Consider the following 18,507-nt stretch of genomic DNA (forward strand, 5'->3'; position numbering starts at 1 on the left):
GAGTCAAATGGGATTTGACCCTTAAAGACCATATTTCAAGATGACTCATAACTGTAATCACGAGTCAGTCTTTGCTCTACATCGATGCCAGCAATCACGTCAGAAGAGACGACATCATACCTTTCAAATTGAATCTGTCCTAATTGAGCATAGGTAACTTTTGGATTAAACTCAATGGAGCTTTCATGCGATTTCTCCACCATCTGGAAAGGATTTTGCTTTCAGACACATTTTCACAAAAGCTCAGGGGATGCATCAAAACAACAAAACAAGGAGATTACAGAAAGCTACAAATATTTTTTACGAATCAATTTGAGCCGTCCTCGTTCACGCAAAGACAAACGTGATTCGAAAAGCGTCTGTGAGGTTTTATTTGGCCTTTCACGACTTGCTTGTTTTAGAGCCTCACTGAGCCTCGTTCAGTAGTTAAACCCGATCCGTGCCGACGGCCTCTCAGATCAGAGCATTATTTCATACCTCTGTGCCTCATGAGGAGCCAAGTCTGTAGAGCCTCATCAGGAAAGGGGACATGACAAAACACCATACAAGGCCTCTTCGAGTGAGGTCATGCCTCAGCACTGGGATCATCAGAATAGCTGGACCCTGACGTGATTCCTTCACAGTTACTGTAATTGAGAAGCTCCGATCTGTTTATCATTTTCACAGTTTGAAGCATTTTGGCATCAGTGATTCACACAAGATCTAAAAGGTGTTAATCAACGGAAAGTGGTCCTGATTCGGGTGCTTTGAGTGGATTGTAGTTTTCTTAATGACTCAGTGACCTAACTTAACAGTTTAAGCATTTAAAAAAATCTACCTGTGTCTTAGACCTTAACGAGGCTGTTGAGGGATCATTTATGCAACACGTCCATATTAGATCCCAGCAATGTAACTTCATTCTCAGATAAATGAGTTGCAATGACTTAATTTAAGCATTTTTTGGTCGATTATTACACAAATTCATTGTCAAAGAATCAAAATAACATTTAACATATTTAAAAGTATTAAAATACTGCTAAAAGCATAGACGTGGACAATTTATCCCGGTGTTAGCATGAAATGCCGCGTAATGTGTTATTATCAACTGTTTTTGCTAACAATGGCTAGCTGGCTAACGTTAACATTGTTACTGTGCAACTGGAACTCTGATTATTTTAGTGTGACATCATTCCCAGGGCCGAGTGCCGAGGGTTAAAGGACTGTGGTGTAACATCTGTTTTAATAAGTGATTGTACATCCATGTGTACTGTATCAAACCTGACCGGTCACGTCCCCTGAGCTGGGAATAAGTGTTCAAATAAGGGATGTGATGTTTTCAGACCTTGGGGGGGGAGTATGTGTGCGTGTGGCAGCGTTTGTCCTTACATCAGCTCTGATCTGTGACCTCATGTCTTTGTTTCCTCTGCCTCGTCGCCCCTCGTCTCACACACAGCCTGTTATTACGAGAGGAAAAGGAAAGGTTTCCATTATCACCTCATTAAACACACTCCTGAATCCTGTGTCAGTCTGGGACACTACACAACAAAACTACACAACAGAAGCAGTTTTTCATTTCACTGCAGTTATTATACCTCACCTGTCTAACAGGACGGTAGACTGAAGGCACGAGAACATAATTACAGCCTGTGTGTGTCTTCTATACAAGTTGGATGTCCCCCAAATGAACAACATTCATATCAAGTGGAGCAGGCATCCTTTAATTCCCCCCCCCCCCCCTCCATCCTTTGAATGAGTGGAGCAGCAACGTGGGTAACTCCAAATCCTGTCGTCAGCCTTATTGTGGTGTGATTTAATGGGTTACCGTGGTAACCGTGGTACTTTTGGACAGCGGCCCAGTCAGCAGCTCGTCTCTGAGTGAGAGCGTTTACATGAGCTGTGGTCGCTCCCACTCCTCTGGTATCTGCACGACACTATACCTTCTGAACTGTATCCTGATCTCAAGAGGAAACTTCTGAACATTAGAACAATATCACAAATTAAATTATTAACCTGAATATGAGCATAATGTGTCATTTTTTACGTGTGAAAGCCGAAACAGGTAAATCCTTAACTTCTGCAGACGACTGTGCTGTAGCCTGAAGTGAACTCTCTCTCCCCTGGAGGCCAAATCCACTGAGGGCAGGAAAAAGGATAAAAATAAATAAAAACCCAGCCACACTCAATCGCACTTTACCCAGAATACATCTGGGGCAAAGAAGATTCCCACAATCCATGTGGCGGGTTGGCCGGAGCTCAACCGTGTGCAAGGAGGCGCAGACATGTGGATTATGAAAAAATGGCATAAAGATTATTCTTTGCACGATCGCTCCTGTTCTCCCGCTGAACGCTGCTCACACTCAGCTTGGTCCCTCCAGTGCTCACCCTGCATGAGTGCCCAGCCGGAATCCCCCCCACACCCTGTCAGGAGAACACTGTCTTTAATCCAGTTTTCACATTTCCTGCCCCGGCCAGGCTGAGTGCACGAGTCCATCGGGCCATTGTGTCCATGTGGTACCGGTTATTATAGTTATGTGACCATTTGTTTTAGGCATTTTGTAACGGAGAAGTTCGGAGATCCAGTGAGAAGTAAATATTTGATGGATATGAGCAAAAAATAAATAAAAACATCTCAGAGTCTCCTTATATGAATTTGATAGAATAGAGTTTTTAATTAATTTGCATATAACATAAAGGCTCCTGAGTGTCTATGTGTTGACAGGAACACTTGGTTATTTCTTGCTCATGTCACTTTTCACTTATGTGATGACTCATGCTAAGTCTCCTCACGGACCATGTGCTGGGTTCAGGTTTCTCATACCTCAGAGTTAACGAGTTGTTTCCTCAGACTGTAAATAAAGATGGAGTCTCCATTTCCTCCCATTCGAAAGCCACCATAGTGCACATGTGGAGTCTGCGCAGTAGCAGTCAGGGGATGGAGCCACGTTTGGGAGGTTCCATCATAACCATAGAATGTATATTAAATACAGAAAATAACTAAATAAAGATTGATCTCTTAAATATACAACAGTTTGATAAGGACTAGCTCTAATTACAGAAACCATCTTTGAGAAAAATGTATTTGCCTTGAAGTTTGACTATTTAGTTTGGTCCATGTCCCATCCATTAACATGGAGGAGGCAGGATTTGTGAAGGGTTTTGTTTCTCTAGATAATTATATATAATATAATATTTTGCGGTATCAAAATATATATTTCTTTCAATTATAAATAGGAGTGATGGAATGTCAGCAAGTTTGTAGCCTTACTGTAGGTAACTGTTTTCAAAAGACAATTTGCATTTTGTTGTCAGTCGGATGTCAACAGTGTTCCGATAGCTGCAATAACGCAAAAAGTATATATTCACAGAATAAACATAAGATCCTGATATATTTAATTCCCTGATTGTGAATCTGTCAATACCCTGATGTTCCCAAACGATTCTCCCCTCAGCGATCTCTATAAATAAATCTATAATGAGTCTGACAGACGGATTGTGTCTCTGTCGGGACGCCACTCGAGTGACGGACACGACGCCTGCATGTCCGACAGTTGATCTGCGTGGGATCGAGAAGAAGAAGAAGAACCAGGGAGACAGCTGCTCAGAAAGCCAGAAGCTCAGTTTGGACTCTCTGTGCATGTGTGTGGACATGAATCATACGTCCACATGTGTGTTGCATCTATTTGTGAACGTCTGACCCTGTGTCTGATCTCATGCCGCCCCCCCCCCCCCCCCCCCCCCTCTGTCCTGTGTGTGTCTGGCGAGTAACTTGCTCCTTCGGCTCTTCTCCGTTCAGCGCTGCCACTTCCTGTTTTCTGCCTCTTTGCCCTGTAATCCTCTGATCTTTGCTCCCTGCCGACCTACTTCACACACATACACACACACACTCGCACACATACACACACGCACACACATTTACCTGCACACAAGTGAAATGCATGTCTGATGGAACACAGACAGGAAAACGCATAAAATCCCATATGGTGATTCATACCAACACTGTTATACACTTTATTTATAGCAGGACTAATGACGTTTTGGAGACCATCAGCTCTCAGTCATTAAATTAATTACAGCTTTTTAGTCACTGACACACAACTGACATATGTGTTGCTTTTAAAAAGTAGCTCATGACCTCACGATGAAGACAGGAGAGTTTGAGCAAAAGGTTTTCTTGGAGTTCAATAGTAAAAACTTAGATGCTACAAGACTCTATATGAACATATACAGGTTATACAAAAGGAAAAATGACAGATAAACTGTAATTTTTTTCATCTGTATTGTTAAATTACAAAGAAAAACTCTTCACAACTAAAATTACGATATAGTCACGCACAATGCATGATAATGATTTTGTTTTCATTACTTAATAAATTAAATCCTACGTGTGTGTCTAACCTCATCCTGAAACAGGAGAACATGATGAGTTGTAAACAAAAGACAGCAGACGACACATCTGACATGAGGGACACGTGTTGGAACCGTCTCAGTCACGTGATCTAAACTACAACAGATGTGTCTTTGTCTATTAGAAAGAAACTCAGACTAAAAACACTAACTGACCTAATTTGTTTTTATTTAGTCTTTGTTTTCTTTGTATAAAGTCACAGTCACGGTTAGCGGCTTGTGCGTCATTGTCCTCAATCCAAAATGTCTCTGAGGATGTTGCATGTGGAGCAGAACGCTGACCCGGCAGTTTTCTACAGGATCATATGGTGGCCACATTCTCCCCGTGCGGCTCATAATTAAACACCAGGCCACTGTTTGTTATTCAAACAGCTGTTTTTCCTGAGAAATGTGCAACTCGCCCTTCGTCTCAAATGAGGTAACTCGGCCTCGTCGTCCTTCAGCGAGTCCTCAACCAGCGTTAACTCCCCGAAGACTGAAGACACTCATCTGTGGCTGAGGAATGAAAGTGGAGCGTTGGAGTGGAGTGGTGCAGAAGTCGTCATGTCAGGGACACGCACACAACAATGACTGAGTGTCCCACTGGAGCCACGAGCTCATGGACGTGATGTCAACTCGTACAGTTGTTTACAGGGCAAATAAATACTGGAACTAGAGAAACAGAACACATCGGAAAACTGTGTAGTTTGAGTATTTCAAAGCACTTATAATTTAATATTGTGTATGTTTGTAAATATTCATAAACTGAAGAATCTGAAGAGCTCTGCCTGGAAACCAACACAATCGTGTGGTTGCTGAGTTAATGAACTTGACTGAGGTGATACGGAGAAATGTGGCAGCTCAAAAACGATTTGGGTTTTTTAATGCTGGTGCCAGACACCGGGCTGAAACTCAAAACCACCGGCTCACAACTTATATACAAACTCAAACCCACACAGTTGTGTCTCTGCACAATAAGGTAGGAAAATAGATCCATAAATCCAACACAAACTAAAGTCACCATGAGATGACAGATCAATGCAGCGGATCAAAGTTTCCTGAAGTCGGGATATGTATCTTATAAAACCCAAAATATCAAACTCCCTAATGAACCTAATTGTAAAGTTTGTTTTTAAGTTCTGCTGCAGAAACACAGACGCAGAACAGACAGACACAGACAGGTGGACGTACTGATCCCTACATGCACCTGCACAGTGCTGCACCCAGAGGAGACAAGCACAGATAATGACTCATTAAAAGATTTAAACATTTCCCGTTTCATTTTTTTCCCCTAAACCATGACACTGCTTTATTTGTGTTTTGCTGACGTCTGCTGATGCAGCTAAACTCTGACTCCCGGCTCAGGAGGAACATGAAGCCAGTAACGACCTGCTCAGCCCAATTGATTCTGCATAAACCGTGAACATCAGACCTAAAAAGAATCCACTGCAGATCACGATGAAACACTCATCGGCCGGTTGCTCTGGATTCTAACGAGCGCCGAGTCGTCTGAGGAGCGAGTTGATGAGAATGTTTAAAAGATGAGTCCCAGTCGTGCTCTGGGAAACTGTGCCCGAGTTGTTTTGGGATTCTTTGGCTGCTCCACAGATACAATCACAAAGAGACGCAGGTTTATAGAAGCGACTCGGAGTCACATCCTGTCCACATTAGGTCGAAACAATACTTTGTGATCTAACAGAACAAATTCCTTCCATTGACTCCCACAGAATAACAGTCCCCTTGAGAAACCACATTCACATTCACTGGATCCAGGTTTTTATTCGGAACCAAACAAAATCAGCCTGATGTTTTTATGGATCTTAATGAAATTATTCTCTGACAAATCAAGGAAGATTAATCTCCCGATGGTAAAGAAAGCTTTCGGGAGAATCTGAGTTTTTGTGTCACAAATACACAAATGTAGCAGAGGTGAACTTCCTGTTGTACTTCCAATCTGTGGGAGCGAGGAGGGGAGGGAAACATTTGCAAACTGACAGACAAGCGAACCAGCCAATGGACAGAGAGCGTTGAAAACATTAAATCTGATTAATAAAGGCAGGTGCAGGTTAGTTGTGTTGTTGACCCTGAACTACAACAGAACAGTGAGATCAGACGAAGCACACCCCTGCAGTGTCCATCTGCTGACCACAACACAGCTATCAGAGTAACAACAGCTTAACAGGATTATCTGCTGATTATTGTCTGGACTGTTCACGACCGAATCACCAGGTCTGAGGCTCCTCAGAATGTAAAACAGGTTCATGCAAACAACCAATCATCTCTCTCGTCTGTTCCTCTGAACACCCACAGTCCACTTCCTGGTGGGTTTCACTCCACATCCTGCAGAGGCCTCCTCTCCCACATGTCACTCACTCACTCCAGTCACTGCCAGGGAGCTGCTTCCTGCCAGAGCTGCATTCTGCTGCTGCTGCTGCTGACTCTCCTGTAAATGTCCGGTGGCTGAGTGTAAAGACAGAGATCGCATTTAGATTAAAAAACCTCTAGTGGCGTGGAGGGGAGATGCGCAAATCACACGTGTTCGATTTGCGCACACACCGGGCGGCACTTGCCTGATTACGGCACGTGAGGTGAGTGAGCACGGGTGAGGAAATAAAGGTCCGCGATTTCCGGCCGGGCTATGAAGGGTTTGTGCATTGGAGGACACGAGAGCACGCATTGGTATGTTATTTATATTTTGAACTAAGGTGTAGTTTGCACAATGCGTATGTTTCTGGCACTTTTTCCCGTTTGTCATGTCTTCTATGTGACAGCGCATGGGTCGGCGCAGACGTCCTTAGTGACGTCTTGAGCACGTTTGGTGGAGGCGCACATGGTGAAAATGTTTGTATGGAAGACCATTGTTGTTTTACATCATAGTGATATTGTAATTATATAGATTTGTTTATGATATCTAACAGATATTTGGATTTGATTTAAATGTTTGATTAGGCATTTTGATTTATTTGAACTAACTTGATTTAATTTGTCTTTATCAATAGGTTTTCAACCTAATCCTGATCCTAATCCTAAATCCGAATAAGACTACGGAATGTTTGTTGGTCATGTTCAGAAAGATTCATGTTCAATAAAATCAAGGAGAAGGATTTGAGCTGTCCTGCGTCCTCTGTGTAACAGTGCCATTTCAAGTTGGGCAAGCACAGATTAAAACATCACCCAGATAACTTGACAGTTGAAAACCAGCGGAGCAGCTTGGAGAAGTGGATAAAAGGCCTTGGAAGTCCAGGAAAAGCTGTTGACGCAGGAGAAGAGAGCTGTGCTGGACCGTGAGGACAAGATGGCGGAAGACGTCGTGGAGAAGACTGTGAAGCAGCTCAAGAAGGAGAGAACCGCTGCGAAAAGCACCTTCACCAGACAGGCCAACTTCCTCAGCAAAGGGGCAGACAGCATGGTGGAAGCAGAGCTGAGGGAGGAGTTCGCCGAGCTCTCATACTGCCGGAAAATCGTTCTTGAAGCGAATGATGTTTATAAGACAGGGCTTTTGGCTGAGTCTCAAGAGCCAGAAGAGGAAGACGTGGTTCTTGAAGAGAGGGAGGAGCTAGACGTTGAGAGAGCCGCTAACGAAGCAGAAGCAAGGTTTGGAGAGGTGAGAAGAATTGTCCAAACAAACCTGTGGTCCAGATATGGCCAATACGCTATCACAACTGCAATCACTGAAGGAGAGAAGGCCTGCAGTCGGGCGGAGAAGTTACCTGTGGAGGGTACTCACCTGGATGCATATGAGATGCACCTGACTCTACTGGAGAAAAGGATCAATGAGGCTGCCAGAGTTATGTCAAACTGGGAGCGGTGGATCCCCAAGGCTGAAAGAAAGGAGCTAGATGGCAGGGTCAAGGACCTGAAAGCTTTGAACGGCAACCTTGAACTGAGGAAGGCTGAGTTTGTCACTGCACGGAGGATGTCGAAGGATGCGCTGGCTGCAGGAGCCTCAGGACTTGAAGCAGTGAGAGCACATCCCCCGCCAGCAAAACCAATTGTCAGGATAAAACCAACCACACTGCCCATCTTTTCAGGCTGCAAAAGAGAATACCACAGATGGAAGAAAGACTGGGAGAGCCTTCAAAGACAGGGAGAGCCGTCTGGCTCAGCCGAGGTCAAGAAAATTCAACTCCTGGGCAGCGTGGATGACAAGATTGGGAAGGATATCCGGCTGTCAACCTACAACACTGCAGAGGATATGTTCAGAGTCATGGACAACCGGTATGGAAATAAATCGACCATTGCCATAGAAATCCTGGAGGAGTTGGAGCAAATACCCCCTGCAAGGGGAAGCCAGCCAAGGAGAGTCATCGACCTGATCCAAGCAGTGGAAAAATCCCTAGCAGACCTCACAGAGCTGGGAATCTCTGGCGCAATCAAGAACCCTCTCGTCATTAAATCCATTGAGAGCAAGTTACCCGACTTTGTAAAGAGAGACTGGCTAGCCTTTATGGTAAATTCTAGCAATAATGTCACCACAGACAACCACTTTGACATGCTCCTGAAGTTCCTAAAGAATCAAGAAGAGATCCTAGAGAGACTTGACCAGCTAAGGTTTGTGGAGAAGATGGAGAAACCAGAACCTGGGAAGAAATATGAAAGAAAGTATGCTTCTACAAGAACCACAAAGAAAGGAGGGCTGGAAGATGTGTGTGTTGTCTGCGGTGATGGAAGGCACAGTGACAAGATTTTCTTCTGTAGAAAGTTCAAAGGGCTGAAGCTACAAGAGAAGAATGCTATTGTAAAGAAGCTGGGAGCATGCAGAAAATGTCTTGGATGTCATGAAGATGATGGATACTGCAGAGACACTTTCCTATGCAGGAACAAAGACTGTAAGCAGGGAGACTCCTCAGATCACCATTACTTTATTTGCCCCAATGGAGAAAACAAGAGTGGAAACGAGAAGAGAAGTGGGAAAGATGGCAGAAGAAAGAGCAAACTAACAGCCGAACAGGAAGGATTCTTGGCTGAGCTGTCCTCAGTGCAAGCAGAAAGGTGCAGAATGGCATTCACGAACAAAGCTACAGAGGGTGGCATGAAGAACCACCAGTCCCAGCTATTGAAAAAAAGTGGCCTGTGCGAGCTTCCTGTCATTATGATGCTGATGGAGGTAACTGCTAATGCTGGGCAGAAGATTGGAGCTCTTGTTGATCTTGCCTCAGACACAAACTATATCACCCATAAGGCTGCACACAGGCTGAGGCTGCGGAGTGAAGAAATAACCCTGGTTGTGCATGGTGTAGGCGGAATGACCATCAAGGTGAACACGGAAAGATATCTTCTTCGAGTCAGAGTGAAAACCCCCAAAGGAGCGGAGAAGGCTCATGAACTGATCTGTTACGGCCTGGATGAGATTGCCAAGGTGCACAAAGTTGTCAAGCCGGAAAAGTTGCAGAAGTTCTTCCCAGAAGTGAAGCTTGAGGAATTAAGGAGGCCGGAAAAGATTGATCTGCTCATCAGCCATCGCGAGGGAAGACTTGCTCCACAAAGGGTTAAAGTTGTTGGGGACCTCGTCTTGTGGGAGAGTCCATTGGGAATGACAGTGGGCGGAGCACACCCCGACCTGTTCGAGGAGATAGAGGTGGCAGCACATGAGTCCAGAACACACTTTGCTCGCTCCATGAGAACTGCTGCAGTCAAGTATGAGGAGATAGTTGAGAGCCCAAGTACTGAAGCAGCCCGTATGCAGCGAAAGGACAGTGCAAAGGAAACGGTTACAGCTGCTGCAAACCGTGAGTTCCTGGAGTGGTGGAGATGGGACAGCATCGGAGCAGCCTGTGAGCCAAAGTGTGGAGGATGTCGCTGTGGAAACTGCCAACCAGGAGGAAAGGAAATGACACTGGCTGAAGAAAGGGAGCTTGAAATAATAAAAGAAGGACTCACCTATGTCCAAGGAGACTCTCACACAACATCGCCGCATTGGGATGCAAAGTATCCATGGACAGAAGATCCTGCCTCGCTCCCCAACAACAAAGGTGCAGTTGAAGCTACATTCTTGAGAACAGAAAGACAACTAAGGAGGGAGCCAGAGTGGAAATCAGCATACAGAGCCCAGGTCTACGAGATGGTTGAGAGGGGCGCAGCCGTAAAACTCACTAATGAGGTCATCAGCAAGTGGACAGGACCAGTGTGGTATGTAAGCCATTTGGTGGCGCCAAACCCTCACTCAGTGACGACTCCAGTCCGGCTTGTGTGGAACAGCAGCCAGAAGTGCAGGGGAGTGAGCATGAATGATATTCTGCTAAAGGGGCCAGATGTTTTAAACCCGATCAGAGCTGTGCTGCTGAGATTCAGAAGAGGTGTGTATGCTGCACTTGGAGACATCAGGAAGATGTATAATTCAGTGTGGCTAGAAGAGCGAGAGATGCATCTCCACCGATTCCTTTGGAGGGACAATCCAGATGAGGAGATGGGTCAATATGCCATCACAAGGGTGAACATTGGAGACAGACCAGCCGGTTGCATTGCACAGGTAGCTATGCGGGAGACAGCAAGATTGGCCATCTTTGCTCACATGGAAGAGGAGCGCAGAGTCCTGGAAAAGGACAGTTATGTGGATGACATTCTAACTTCCCATAACAGCCTGGAGGAACTAGACAAGATGACTGAAGGCGTTGAAGAAATTCTGAGAGCCGGAGGCTTCTTTCTGAAACCGTGGGTCCGGTCAGGCCAAAGTGGGAGGCCGGAGGCTGCAGCAAAGGTCCTGACATCAAGAGTGGAAGGGATGGAGAAGAAAACCTTCATCCTCCCAAACCAAATGAGGGATGAAGATAACAAAGCCCTGGGCATTGGATACAAGGTGGAGGAGGACAAGCTCTACATGATGACCTCGATCAACTTTTCCAAAAGGAAAAAGAAGATGAGAGTAGGCAAGGATCTTCTCAGAATGGAGGTGAAACCTGGAACGCCTAACCCGCTGACAAGAAGGGACCTGTTAAGCCAAGTAGCTGGACTCTACGACCCCATCGGTTTGGTATCACCTCTGAAACAGAAGGGCGCTATCCTTGTTAGGAGAGCATTCCAGGAGGCAGGAGGAGGGAAGTTGACCCGTGAGACCTGGGATAAACCACTGTCAGAGAGCCTCAGAGAAGAAGCCATTCAGCTGTTTGAGGAGTATGCGCAGCTTGGACAAGTTCAGTTTCAAAGAAGCCTGACACCAGCTCACTGGAAAGGGAAACCATGGGGAATCACATTCTCAGACGGGAGTGACAAATCATATGGAGCTGTGATGTACCTGAGGTGGAACACTAGTAAAGGAGTCGATATCCGGTTTGTAGAGTCGAAAGCCAAGCTGACTCCACTGGATCAGAAAGGGGAGGCCGTGAAGGCTGAGATCTGCGGCGCTGTCTTTGCAGCCAGGCTCAGGAAGTACGTTGAGAAGCATGGAGGCCTGGAGATAGAGCGATGGCTCCACCTGGTGGACAGTCAAACAGTCCTAGGAGCCATTCAAAGAGAGAGTTATGGGTACCAAACTTTCTTTGCGAACAGAGTGGGTGAAATCCAGAAGGCTGGCTCAGTTGAAGACTGGTGGTGGATCCCTGGAGAGCATAACATTGCTGACATCATTACAAGAGGAGGCACTCATGAAGATCTAAAGGAGGATTCCACATGGCAGGATGGGCCAGAGTTCCTAAAGTGGCCAGTGGAGGAGTGGCCTAAAAAGTCAGCAGGAGAGGTTGCAGTGCACGCTAGAGAGAGTGTCAACAGACTCCAGAGAAAGGCATTCTCAGCAGGAATGACAAGGGCTCAAGCTAAGATAAGCCAAGCAAGTGCCCCACAAAAAGACCTGAAGGATGAAAGTGGAGAGAAAAGTATGGCCGCTGATCCAGCTCTTCTGGCAGGAAGGGCACCCAGGAGATGGGAAATAAAGAACCTACTGGAAGTGAGGAATTACAGCTCCTTGTCCAAGCTGGTCAGGATCATCGCCTGGATATGGCGAGCTGCCAAGAAGTGGATAGAGATGAAAAGCCAGTCAAGAACTCAAGAAGCTAAGCATAAAGTGTCATCACTAAAGGAAAAGGCCAAGCAAACTGTGCTTACAGTGAGAGAGCGTGAAGATGGCCTCAGGGATCTCTTTAGTGAAGCTCAGGAAGGTGTAGCTTTTCCTGACACTACCCTAAGCAGACTGGCAGTATACAGAGATGCGGACTCTGAGCTCTTGGTTTGTGGAGGCAGGATTCAGATGTTTGATGAAGACAAAACTGCAGTGCCCGTCTTACCATACGAGGCATGGGTGTCTACATTGCTGGCACAGGAAGCCCACAAGGCAAACCATGAGGGAATAGCAGGAACCTTGCTCAGGATGAGGAAAAAAGCCTGGGTAATCAAAGGTCGAAGAATTGCAAAACAAGTAGTAGACAGTTGTGTGGTATGCAGGAAAAACAGGGCAAAACAGTGCCAGCAGATCATGAGTGACTTGCCACCAGAGCGAACAGGCCCAGCATTGCCATTTGAGTTTACAACCATGGACCTGTTCGGACCTTATGAGGTAAAAGATGAAGTAAGGAAAAGGGTCAAACTCAAAGTCTGGGGGGTTGTATTCTGCTGCATGGCTTCAAGAGCCATACACACTGATGTTGTGAGTGACCAGTCTTCTGAGGGATTTCTGCTGGCCTACCAAAGATTCTCTGCACTGAGGGGACACCCTAGGAAATTGTGGACAGATCCTGGCACAAACTTTGTAGGGGCCAGACCTGCTCTGGAGGAGCTTCACAGATTTCTGAGCAGACTGAACAGGTCTCAAATTGAAGAGGAAGCTGTCAATCATGGAACAGAGTGGTCATGGAGGATTCACCCTGCAGACTCTCCCCACAGAAATGGAGCAGCAGAGGCAGCTGTCAAGATAGTGAAGCGAGCCCTGAACAACCTTGGTGGTGATGGAGTTCTCACATGGGGGGAATTCCAAACATTCCTCTTCATGGCAGCCAACCTGGCAAATGAAAGACCGATAGATGCCAGGATTCAAAGCCGAGAGGACTGTGTGGAATACATCAGTCCCAATTCCCTCATACTGGGACGAGCCAGCCCGAGAGGAGACCCGGGAGATTTCAAGTTTGAAGGTTACCCATATAAGAGACTCCAAACCATACAAGCAGAGGTCAGCAAATTCTGGAAGAAGTGGTGCCAGCTAGCTGGTCCTAACCTGTTCATAAGGAGCAAGTGGCACACAAGAGAGAGGAACGTTGCAGTGGGAGATGTGGTCTGGCTGGCTGACCAAAATGCCTTGAGGAGTCAATATAAATTGGCCAGGGTAGTCAGTGTTAATGCTGACCGAAGAGGAATCGTCAGAGATGTAAATGTGAGGACCTTTCCAAGCTACCCTGTTCCAGTCATGAAGCCAAGCACAGGGGACACAAGCAGACAAGGAGCCAGGAAACTCTTGAAGAGAATCCCTGTGTCCATTCTCTGCAGGGATGTGAGACGACTGGTCATCCTTCTTCCTGTTGAAGAGCAACGATAGAATGAATAGATAGAGTGTGACCTCCTTGGGTTGAGCAACCAGGAGGTCAAGTGGGAGGTGTAAAGACAGAGATCGCATTTAGATTAAAAAACCTCTAGTGGCGTGGAGGGGAGATGCGCAAATCACACGTGTTCGATTTGCGCACACACCGGGCGGCACTTGCCTGATTACGGCACGTGAGGTGAGTGAGCACGGGTGAGGAAATAAAGGTCCGCGATTTCCGGCCGGGCTATGAAGGGTTTGTGCATTGGAGGACACGAGAGCACGCATTGGTATGTTATTTATATTTTGAACTAAGGTGTAGTTTGCACAATGCGTATGTTTCTGGCACTTTTTCCCGTTTGTCATGTCTTCTATGTGACAGCGCATGGGTCGGCGCAGACGTCCTTAGTGACGTCTTGAGCACGTTTGGTGGAGGCGCACATGGTGAAAATGTTTGTATGGAAGACCATTGTTGTTTTACATCATAGTGATATTGTAATTATATAGATTTGTTTATGATATCTAACAGATATTTGGATTTGATTTAAATGTTTGATTAGGCATTTTGATTTATTTGAACTAACTTGATTTAATTTGTCTTTATCAATAGGTTTTCAACCTAATCCTGATCCTAATCCTAAATCCGAATAAGACTACGGAATGTTTGTTGGTCATGTTCAGAAAGATTCATGTTCAATAAAATCAAGGAGAAGGATTTGAGCTGTCCTGCGTCCTCTGTGTAACAGTGCCATTTCAAGTTGGGCAAGCACAGATTAAAACATCACCCAGATAACTTGACACTGAGGTCTGAGCGGCAGCAGCGCAGAGAGATCCAGTGTCTGCCAGCAGAGATTCACTCTGTCAGAGGATCAGCTGAGGCACACTGCCACCAGGGCTACATGCACTGCACCAATTCTGCATGAAATGAAGCATGTTGTTCTCATTCCAATTAAAGAGATAGTTCACCGAAAAGTGAAAATTCTGTCCTCCAGAGTGGATCACTGACGACATTGAGGCTTAGAACTTGATTTATTGATCTACTTTTGAGTCGAATCTGAATGTCGGGACTTACAGACACTTGGACGACACCTCAGGATCAGCATGGAGGCTTTGTTATATCTGAAGAATATGTCACTTCACCCATCACCTCCATCGGCACAGTGGTGAGTGGATAATGGGTTAATTTAAATTTTTGGGTGAACTATCCCTTTAAGGTTTTGGGGCTGAAATAAAAAGTTAAAAATACTTCACTTTATTTAACATTTAACATGAAACTTCTACTGTCACATGGAAAGAAACACTCTGATCTTACAAATTCAAATCTAAATATCATAAGAGTTCATGTTTCAGTCATGAAGTGGAGTTTAATCCCATTTGTCACTTTTCTACGCCTCTGATCGAGCACAACAAACGGGTTCAACGGGTTCGACCTCTGCGATGGACTCCAGGGGGAGGACAGGTCTCCAGCAGCAGCAGCAGCAGCAGCAGCTGACAGGCAGGATCAGTGTCTGGAGTCGGAGCAGAGGGCAGCTGCCGAGCAAACGGTCACCGTCCTATGAATGACAGCTATTCACCTCCCCCTTGAACATCACATGAGCGCTGCCTCCCTCTCACACAATATCAACTCTGTGTGTTCTGATACAGTACGGACTGGTGGGGGGGGAGGCCGGGAGGCAGGGGACAACCTGCACCGTGACCTCGAGGACCTAGGGAACGTGCACTGTGCACATCACAAGGAGCTTTTGGTTCCAGCCTGAGGGAGAACATATATAGTTCTGTGTTCCTGCAGCAGCACAAGCCACTGGCCGAAGTAAAGAGCATCATCACATTATTTTCTTTCCCTCTTCTCTCACCTTCACCCTCATTTCCCCACAGCTGCTTATTCATCTGTTATGAACACAGACCGTGCTGCAGGCCCCACTCCTCCTCCTCCTCCTCCTCTCTTATTACCACACGTGTGTGTGTGTGTGTGTGTGTGCGTGTGTGTGTGTGTGTCTGCTCCTGGAGCTCACGCCGGAGCTAAATGACACGTTTGCCTTCCAACCTTTTGTTTCTGCACGTCGAGCTCAGGAACCAGCTTGCCCCCCCCCCAGTTCCTGACGCCCAGACTGGGGGGGGGGGGGGGAACCAACCACATTACAGAGCCAACATTACCAACTGTGCACTAAGGAGGGCCGGTGGAGAGGAGAGAGGGTAAAAGAAAGTAATGGATATTCAGAAAAGTGCAGAAACTGGTGGAGAAACATGTTCCATTGGAGGTGAAAACCATTTGAACCCCCTGACACAGACTGGGAGAGTGAAAACAGTGACATCACCCGGTGACAGCTCGTCCACTCGGCCCCTCGGCCTGATGCTGCAGAAGCTGCCGGGCTGCTGCAGTGTCTCTGCTCGCCAACACATCCTGCTGCCATTGATTCATGGTCACAAACTCTGGGGATGCTTTGAAACAGCAGCAGGCAGATTGTTGCATAATAAAACACACACACACAGGAAAACAAGGAGGGCGAGGACCACACACACACACACACACACACACACACACACACAAACACACAAACACACACACACACCTTGGTTACAGAAACAACAAACACTCTAAAGACTTCCTGTCCGTGCTGATCTGGTTAAGAAACTATTGCATCCATAAATTCCTGAAACTCCCATTATCACAGCCATACAGAACACACACATACACGCATGCACACGCACACGAACACACACACACACACTAACACACACACACAAACACACACTGATAGCAGTCTACTCACAAGTGCTTCAGATTTCTGGGATCAGTAGAAAAAACTCCACATATCCTTCTCTCTCATCTGTGAAGGGATTTGTTTCTCACTCCTCCTCCTCCTGCTCCTCCTCCCTGCTCCTCTCGTCTTTCTGTCTTTCACGGGCAGACTAAAGAAAGAAAGAGAGGGAGAGAGAGAGAGAGAGAGAGAGAGGGAGATCTGCAGTGCTGGAACTCTGTCAGTGAGCTAACGCCTGGATCTGCCTCCCTCTCTGTTTTCTCTCCTCCCATCTCCTCCTCTCCTCTCCTCTCCCGCCCTCACAGATTTCTCCAAGGTCAGTGGGTAGAACCGGCCCGTGTTGACTCCTCCCTGGGTCGGACTCCCCTCCTCACATCCCCTCCTGCAGACCGGACTGGACACCCTGGCCACTAATTACCGTCATGATCCAGATTAGCTCCCGGGTGTGCTCTTGTTGTGCTAAGGCCTACATGCTGCATGGGACAAGGGGGTTGGATTCAGTTGGCTGAGCTGGGACGGGACAGCACACACACACACACACACACACACAGACACACACTCTCACAGACAGGATTACTGTTTGGAGGTTTAGACCCCACAAGGAGGGCCAGGGGCGGTCAGACAGGACAGGACGCTCTTACAGCTCTGTAGGGGACGAGACATGGAGAGGATGAGAGACTATCACAATAAAAAGAGTCGAATAAAAGGTGAAATTAAAAGTCATCGCTTGGATTTTGTGTAGTTTTTGCTCATATTTACGGCCACAACCACACAACACCACGCACTGAGGTGTAATCTCCAGTGTCGTGGAGGAGACCAGGGATATATAGCTTAAGACCCGGCAGCAGATCGAGCAGAGGCGGGAGGCCGTCCTCTGAACCATCCTCATTTCTCCCAGTTGCACTTCAATGGGATGTTTCCTCCCATTCACTTTCTACACAAACACAACCAGACTGTGAAAAGATCAATGCAGTGACTCTTCAAGTTGTTCAGTGAGCAGTGGGTGCAGGAGATTTGTCGGAGCGTTTAGCTGCATCACTCGGTGGCTTTAGGTGCTGTGATGGGATTAAAGGACGGGGGGGGAGGGAAGCATCTGATGGGATCAGACGGAAGTCAGGACCTGAGGAGGAAGTCGTCCCTTGGCACAAGAAGAAGAGTAAAACCCTCAAGCCGATCAACAGGGATTGATAGTATTTCCTCACCTCCGTCGCAGAGGTTGTTGTTTTCACTCGTGTCTGTTTGTTTGTTTGTTGGTTTTATTTGTTGGCAAAAACACACTTAACTGATTTCCACCAAACTCGGTCGAGGGACCAGGGCCCGAGAAGAAAACATCACATTTTGGTGGCGGATGTGGAGCAAGAAGCAGATCCAGTGTTTTTATTTCCCTCTCTTTAACATGATAAATAAATCATTTAGGTTTTCAGATGACTTCCTTTAGTCTTTTATGTTTATTCCATTAGAACTAGACAATCATGTGTAGAGTTGTGACTATAGACAAGTAGTTTCAGGGCAAAATGCTGCCCTGTTTACTAATAACATATTGTTATTTATACTTAAACTATACTGCTCCTAGGAAAAGGACTAAATCATGATCAAAATATAGTCAAATCATCAAAATGGGATCCGTTATCTACATTCAGAGTTTCATAACAATAAATATACCACCACATGTTATTGAATAAAGATAACACAACACAACCTCCTTTCAGAGACCCACTCAAAACCTCCTGGGAGGTGGTTACATCATCTGCAGCAACCGAGCATTAAAGCGGATGGTTCTCCTGTCGTGTGCTGCGCCCTGCTGGTTGTTTGTGGTAAGTGCACAACCCCTCCAAGTACGCATTTAAAAATATGAACTACTAGATGGATGAAATGTGTATTGAAGCTGATCAAACAAAACTGTGAACAATGGAATGTAGTGTGGTTAAAATTCAAAGACACATCACG

General features: G+C 46.1%; 1 protein-coding gene across 1 annotated transcript; it reads left to right on the forward strand.

Moving 5' to 3' along the window:
- Positions 1-6,816: 6,816 nt before the first annotated feature.
- Positions 6,817-14,589, forward strand: LOC133955030 (uncharacterized). The gene is made up of 3 exons (XM_062389667.1): positions 6,817-7,041; positions 7,362-14,091; positions 14,412-14,589. Exon 2 carries the CDS (start codon positions 7,658-7,660, stop codon positions 13,817-13,819), a length of 6,162 nt encoding a protein of 2,053 aa, XP_062245651.1. The 5' UTR covers positions 6,817-7,041; positions 7,362-7,657; the 3' UTR covers positions 13,820-14,091; positions 14,412-14,589.
- The last annotated feature ends 3,918 nt before the right edge of the window (positions 14,590-18,507 follow it).

The sequence above is a fragment of the Platichthys flesus genome, chromosome 6 (genome assembly GCF_949316205.1).
Source record: "Platichthys flesus chromosome 6, fPlaFle2.1, whole genome shotgun sequence".
In the NCBI taxonomy this organism is placed as follows: Eukaryota; Metazoa; Chordata; class Actinopteri; order Pleuronectiformes; family Pleuronectidae; genus Platichthys; species Platichthys flesus.

Coding starts and splice junctions, on each gene's coding strand:
- LOC133955030 (XM_062389667.1), top strand. CDS start 7,658: ATGGCGGAAGACGTCGTGGAGAAGACTGTGAAGCAGCTCAAGAAGGAG.